This window comes from Aspergillus neoniger (genome assembly GCF_003184625.1).
Source record: "Aspergillus neoniger CBS 115656 unplaced genomic scaffold BO87scaffold_3, whole genome shotgun sequence".
In the NCBI taxonomy this organism is placed as follows: domain Eukaryota; kingdom Fungi; phylum Ascomycota; class Eurotiomycetes; order Eurotiales; family Aspergillaceae; genus Aspergillus; species Aspergillus neoniger.
In genome coordinates this window covers 485,004-491,641 of record NW_020291131.1, presented here as the reverse complement: position 1 = coordinate 491,641, position 6,638 = coordinate 485,004, and the positions used below count along the sequence as shown (strand labels likewise).

General features: G+C 49.3%; 2 protein-coding genes across 2 annotated transcripts; one reads left to right on the top strand and one right to left on the bottom strand.

Annotated features, from left to right (window-relative positions):
• Positions 1-3,274: 3,274 nt before the first annotated feature.
• Positions 3,275-5,060, top strand: BO87DRAFT_372761 (uncharacterized protein). Its single transcript, XM_025622370.1, has 2 exons — positions 3,275-3,579; positions 3,703-5,060. Exons 1-2 carry the CDS (start codon positions 3,546-3,548, stop codon positions 4,641-4,643), a joined length of 975 nt encoding a protein of 324 aa, XP_025484126.1. The 5' UTR covers positions 3,275-3,545; the 3' UTR covers positions 4,644-5,060.
• A 303-nt stretch (positions 5,061-5,363) lies between these two features.
• BO87DRAFT_372760 (D-aminoacyl-tRNA deacylase) lies at positions 5,364-6,572 on the bottom strand. Its single transcript, XM_025622369.1, has 6 exons — positions 6,441-6,572; positions 6,247-6,350; positions 6,007-6,185; positions 5,889-5,931; positions 5,581-5,807; positions 5,364-5,494 (listed from the first exon to the last, which is right to left on the bottom strand). Exons 2-6 carry the CDS (start codon positions 6,251-6,253, stop codon positions 5,375-5,377), a joined length of 576 nt encoding a protein of 191 aa, XP_025484125.1. The 5' UTR covers positions 6,254-6,350; positions 6,441-6,572; the 3' UTR covers positions 5,364-5,374.
• Between the last annotated feature and the right edge of the window lie 66 nt (positions 6,573-6,638).

Genomic DNA, 6,638 nt, shown 5'->3' with positions numbered 1-6,638 from the left:
AAACTGTCCCGTGGAAAGCAAACCATCGTCAGACAACTCCGAAGGAAAACGTTGGGATAACCGGGTGGCTTAGCCACTGACGAACCTTGGGCATGTTTTTAAAAGGCCCTCCCCCTCCGGGGACCCCGATTTGTTCACACCCATGTGCGTTTGGACGCTACGGTGTCGGGGATCAGTAACCTTTCGTCTAATCCTCGCTGAGGCCGGTATACCACCAAACAGGATGATCAATAGCGAAAGGTGAAGCCAACGTGAACGATTCTTTGACAGCAGGCTTGGACTATCAAAGCAAACTGTCAACCTGCCTGTTCGCAACGAAACAAGCAATGCCACCGCTACCATCGAGCCTATCTTTTCGCCGGTGTCACACCCAGCCAAGATTGGGAAACTCGCTCTAGCCAATGCGAACAACTTGTGTCATACTACTTCAAGTACGCCGTACCGCCAATACTGCGAACGAATGCCAAGATTAATTGAAAAGCGTGCGACTAAGTACGCACGATCACTTCCTATGTGATGACTGCATCGCACAAACATCAATTACACTGTGTCATCTACGACTATAATGTCCGCTTTGTCAATTCTTTACGTGTCGTATGGCTGATTTTTCAAATCGCCTCTGTCCAAAGCTCCTCTCGCCGACTCGTGAAAGCTATCTCTTACACAAACCTTTAGTCAATGCCTTTTGAGTCTAACATCGCTTCGCCGGGCCTCCTGGCATGCACTTTCATTGGAGAATGTTACAATCGCCTTACTATCCAGAAACCTCGCCCAGAGACGGACTGGATGTCCGGTCTAGAACCTACTTTGGGCTTTACTCCATTTCAAAATCAATCCGCTGGGAGGCTTTTCTGGTCTGTATCGAAGTTTAGAGAACGCGGAGGAATTTTGATCCCTTTGCTGGTTCATATCCGCTGTTTACTGCCACCTAACCATGCAAGGATATGAAGGAAAATGACCAAGAACCTTCCCGTCATGCCGATGATGGGGTCGTGCACTTCCATGTCAAAATGAAGGCTTCAGGCCAATTTGCTCGATGCGACTATCAGTGTAGCCATGGATGAATGCACTGAACGCGAACAACTACGACCAGAGGTATTTCTCCTTTATCTTCGCTGCTCTATAGTTGGGATGCCATGGGAAAGTCTAGCTACGGCGACTAGTCGCCTATCCTGCATGTCTCTCATTCTTTTGGTCTACTGTTTCGCTCACTCCCAGTAACGCTTGGGATATGGTGTGCGGCCTATGGTGAAACGCGCAATGGGGAGAGCATGTCAGAGGTCTACAATCACCAAGATACACTACTTTATATTGATGCCTTGAGAAAAAAGATAGCGCTTCCCTTCGGGATGATACGTTGTCTGGCCCTCATTCACCCTGGTTGGTGTGGGGTAGCAAGGCCAGAACAGGAGTCCCCAATCAGCAGAGAATGCGTGGTCAGAGTGTGTACTAAATGATGAAGTAAATCCTTGATCGTGGCTGACTCACCAGGTCCAGCCATTAGGATGTGGTCAGCCCCTCCTTCAGTAACTAAGAATTTTTTAACGAACATCTTCTTACATTACACAGAACCCACGTCCCGGAGGAGCACCTCAACTACATAGTGACATACGTCGGCGCGCTATATGCTACCTTTCTGTGTAAAAATGCCGGGGAAATCGGTTTGTACAAGAAAACCTGCTTCATCCCCTACAACCAGCTAACATATCTCTACATTACTAGATTTAATGACTTTTAAGCACCTTTCAGTCCTGTCAGACCAACAGTGTGTGCCTACTAGCCCAATGAGAACGTGAATCAATATACCAATGATCGTGCCTACACGATAATTGGCTTCTTTTAGCCGGACTTTAGCGAGGAAATCTAGTTAATTACTACCATGGCCTCCAAAAATCAGACTCCTGTTCGTTGCAGTATGTTCCAGAATCCCTCACATGATAGCCGCCTTGCGCTAGTTTGGCTGTACTGCTTTGATGAATCTAGAAGAGACTAAGTACCTTGCAGTTGTACTATCATAGTTGCTACAGTATGCCTGATACCCTGTAGATGTATGCGACTCTCGAATACTTCAACAAGGCACATGTTAGTGGCATAAACCCGGCGCATCAGCTCCTTCATGCAAAATCAAGAACAAACTTATGACGTGTAGATGGCTATGCACTAATTCAACAACCGAGGGGCCGAGCCTCTGATCTCTTGTGTTTCGCAGAGCTAGTACATGGCGCTGCAGTGAGTCATTGACGCCTACTATAGCTATGTTGATTCCGCTAGTCCAGGTAGCGAATAATCTGAAGCTAAAGAGTTATGTAATCTGGAAAGCCCTACGAGATGAGAGAAAAGGAGATCTTTTCTTTTTGTGATATTCGGTTGTATAGATGTCTCGAAGAGGCAAAGTTAGAGCGAGCTTGTAAGCTTCATCTCAATCTAAGTTCTGAAGATCCCATAAGACAGGATCCTTACAATAGTAACTGATCTAGCCCTTTGGTTAGGCAGAACCATACCATATGAAACCTGGGCCTTATGAGCATCAGCAATACACCGATAAGATAGTTTGTCGATGACCAGTAGTAGCTGTTGACTGGGTTGAGCAACTTCCTGCGAATGATCACTGGACAGTCTGCATTATCGCTTCCAACGCAGTATAAGGGAGCGACACTTTGCCATTGGACGTCAGACAGTATTCCAACGGAATAACAATGCGTCACCGTAAATTGCAGCGCAAATAAAAGCCTTGTATACTAGTGTTGGTGATAAGGTAATTGAGGCAGGGAACGGGAGAAGCCGTCCAGATCATAGCGTTGCCCCAGACTGGCAGGCCAGTGCTCCACTGGGGATGAACGGATGGTAGATCCTAGATCGCTCAATACAAATCCCAAATATAAGCGCCTGCTGATGACAAGTAGTACTTAGCTATGGGTAGGTGAGGAGGGGATGGTCGACATTCCGCGGAAGGAAGCGGCCGGGCACCGGGGAAGAAGATGCGATGGAAGCTTCTTGAAGCATCGCAGCCAAAGGCTGGTCCAGCCCACTTCCTCTCCTCTTTACCTCGTTCACCTCCGCACCTTAGCTCTTCCTTCTCCCTCCACCTCTCTCATTTGTCCCATCCCTGTTTCTACAGCTTCTTCTTTCGTGTAACCCTCTTCTCTACCTACCTCTTCACTCATCAACTCCTTCCAACCGCCATAATGGCCGACTCTGAGCGTACGTTTTACTCTGAAGCGGGGAACGCAGTCTCAACCGCAGAATACAATACTGATTGCACTTAATTTCACAGGCCGCCCCCGTGTTTTCTTCGATATCCAGATCGGTAAACAGAAGACCGGTCGCATTGCTTTTGAACTGGTAAGTTCACCATCCTTCTTGTGCGGCATTTACATGTCGTGTTTTATGCAGCCTTGCTAACTACCCCGCCTGTGCAGTTCAACGATGGTACCGTGCAGACTCCCCTGTAGAGGAATTACGCGCAGATTCCTAACCATGGGCAAATAATAGTCGTTCCTAAGACTGCGGAGAACTTCCGGGCTCTGTGCACTGGCGAAAAGGGCATGGGCAAGCAGGGCAAGCCATTGCACTTCAAAGGTACGGTGGTCCAATTCGGCAGCTTCAGTTTTTCCTCCCCCTCCCCCGCTCCGGCGGGGCCGCGTGCGCAGAAAGTACACAAAATCACCAGAACATATCACTAAACAAAACACCGCTCGATAGGCTCCATCTTCCACCGTGTCATTAAGCAGTTCATGATTCAGGGTGGTGACTTCACCGCGTTCAACGGCACGGGCGGCGAGTCGATCTATGGCGAGAAATTCCCTGACGAGAACTTCGACCTCAAGCATGACCGTCCCTTCCTTCTCTCCATGGCCAACTCCGGCCCCGGCACCAACGGCAGTCAGTTCTTCATCACAACCGTGCCCACCCCCCACCTGGATGGCAAGCACGTCGTCTTCGGTGAGGTGATCAACGGCAAGAGCGTTGTCCGCAAGGTCGAGAACATGTCTACCCAGGCCGACAAGCCCACCACCGACGTCACTATTGTCGACTGCGGAGAGCTTACCGGCGACGAGTACGAAAACGCTGATAAGCAGATCCCCGACGCGACTGGCGATCCTTATGAGGACTTCCCCGATGACCACCAGGGAGAGGAGCTGAGCGCCCCTGTCTGCTTCAAGATTGCGACCGAGCTCAAGAACTTTGGAAACACCGCTTTCAAGAGCGGAAACTTGACCCTCGGTCTCGAGAAATACCAGAAGGGTCTGCGTTATCTCAACGAGTTCCCCGAGCCCGATGAGCAGGACCCCAAGGATCTGGACCCCCAGATGAAGGCGCTCCGCTTCACTCTGCACTCGAACTCATCTCTGCTTGCTAACAAGCTTGGTCAGTTCAAGAATGGCCAGACCTGGGCTACTTATGCTCTCGAAACTGCTGCTGCTGCAAACGCCAAGGATGCCGACAAGGCCAAGGCTTACTACCGCCGCGCGGTGGCCTACAGCGGTCTGAAGGAGGAGGATGAGGCTCTCAAGGATCTCCAGGAGGCTTCTCAGCTGGCTCCTGGTGATGCTGGCATTACCAACGAGATTGCCCGGGTCAAGAAGGCCGTCAAGGACCGCCAGGCTCGCGAGAGGGCTACCGCTCAGAAGTTCTTCTCGTGAAGAGACCAACGTCATGATTCATGATTGCATGATTTAATTTTCCCGTTTCTTAAAATCCCCGGCCTTGGGTGAAAAGTGAGAACTAAGTCTAATCTCTCTTACAACCATTGCATTGGATTGGTGCACAATAGGAATTCTTTCAAAGACCTTTACTCATCCTCAGCGGCTATGCAACGACGTACGGGCTTTGCGCTTCGCTTCGAGTTGGCTTCTAGGCTATGCGGTTCAGCAGACCAGAGCACTCTGTACAATAGAAAGCAATCGAGTCCCGCAGGTAAAGTAGCGTTATGCGCTACGAAACCAGGTCGATGAACGTATCTTTCATCTATACTTTTGAGAATCGTAGGCTTCTTACGGTCCGTGGCCGTGATCCATTACTAGTACAGTAGTAACAACTTCCTTGCCTGCCAGATCTTGGGCCTTTCAGAATTGCACAGCCCGATACACCATGCACTAGTACACAAACCATGCTGGAAATCCACGAAACACCAGATGCTACCTGTACGAGCGGTAGCTGTTCTATGTAATATTCGGTAGCAAGTTTCAAGTAGTCCCAGTTACATAGCACACCCGTCTATGCCTCGCATCTATTGATTGGTATCACATGGTATATACAATTTGACTTGAAAGAAGTTGGTCCGTCGGCCGTCATAGCCACCCACAATCATTTCTTCTTTTTTCCGACCGCAAGAGGAATCAACATATATTCATCCATCCATCGAAGAAACAGTTCACTCCATCAACTCCGCCGGCAACTTAAACTCGAATGTCTGCGGCTTTCCATCCTCCTTGCCAGGCGGTTGTTCCTTTTTCTCCTTCTTCGGTAATTGCGTATTAATCTCGATCGTAACCTGCCAAACAACAAACACAGCACGGTTAGCATAAATTTTGAGGACATATAGGAATTAGCAGGAAGAGGAGAAGGCAAGAGCTTTACCACCGCATCTTCACTGCGGTAATCTACACCCACCGGCCCGTCGTTCTTCAATTCGACCTCCATCATCGCCTGGAAGACCCCGTTCTTCACCCGTTCGGGCTTGTACGACTCGCTCAACCGTTGAATGAAGTAATCATACAGTTTGCGCGCGGTCTCCGCGTCGGCGGCTTCATGGAAGTCGGGCTTGTTGCCCTTTTTAAGGTGGCCGTAGAGTGTAAATTGGGATACTGAATTATTGTATGTATAGTTAGTGGGTGGGTTTCTTGATTTTGGTTTGGTTTGTGTTGGTTAAGTGAGGTTGCGCATACCGCAGAGAATCTCTCCATTTATGTCCTGCACGTTCTTCTTCCACTGGTTGTTGGGAGAGGTGGGTTAGAATAAGCTGGATTGGTATTGCGGGGAAGGGTATTGGGTTGTATATTATACCGATTTGTCGTTCTCGTCGGGCCATAGCTTCGCCTTCAATACCCGCCCGATCATTGAGTCGGCATCTTTCTCGGTATCTTCCTTTCCTACGCCGGCAAGGACGAGAATGCCTTGTCCGATTGAGGAGATTAGGTGGCCATCCACGGTGACCGAGGCGGACTTGACTCGTTGTAGGACGGCTGAGGGGCGACGCAATAATTAGCTATTGGTTAGAAGGTCGGGTGAGATTGCATTGCGCACCTTTCATGGTGATCTTTGATGTGTCGTTTAAAAGAGTAAGGAGTAGGGCAGCATGCGCTGAGGAGATAGGGCTCTGAAGACTGTCGGAATTGTTGTTGCGCTTTCTATGTAAATGGGGGTTTGTCAGTCAGTCACTTGATGATCAACGGACGGACCAAATGCGGCGGGATACTGAAAACGGGAAACACACAGACCTAATATTCTCAGGACATTAGCGGATGCGGAGGCAGACGTAAATCATCCTGGAATGGCTAGATCATCAATAACTTCAAACAGATCCACAGCAATATGAGCAGCTGTGCGAAATGGTTGAATCTCGAACCTGGTTTCGCCTCCACCCAAAGTAGAGAACGGGGCATGAATGTGAGTGCTTGTGAGCGTTTGTGACCGCC

Coding starts and splice junctions, on each gene's coding strand:
- BO87DRAFT_372760 (XM_025622369.1), bottom strand. Junction 5,932..6,006: donor CCGACGAGAACGACAAATCG/GTATAATATACA, acceptor CCCAACAACCAG/TGGAAGAAGAACGTGCAGGA. Junction 5,495..5,580: donor ACCGCAGTGAAGATGCGGTG/GTAAAGCTCTTG, acceptor GTTGTTTGGCAG/GTTACGATCGAGATTAATAC.
- BO87DRAFT_372761 (XM_025622370.1), top strand. CDS start 3,546: ATGGGCAAGCAGGGCAAGCCATTGCACTTCAAAG. Junction 3,580..3,702: donor CAAGCCATTGCACTTCAAAG/GTACGGTGGTCC, acceptor ACCGCTCGATAG/GCTCCATCTTCCACCGTGTC.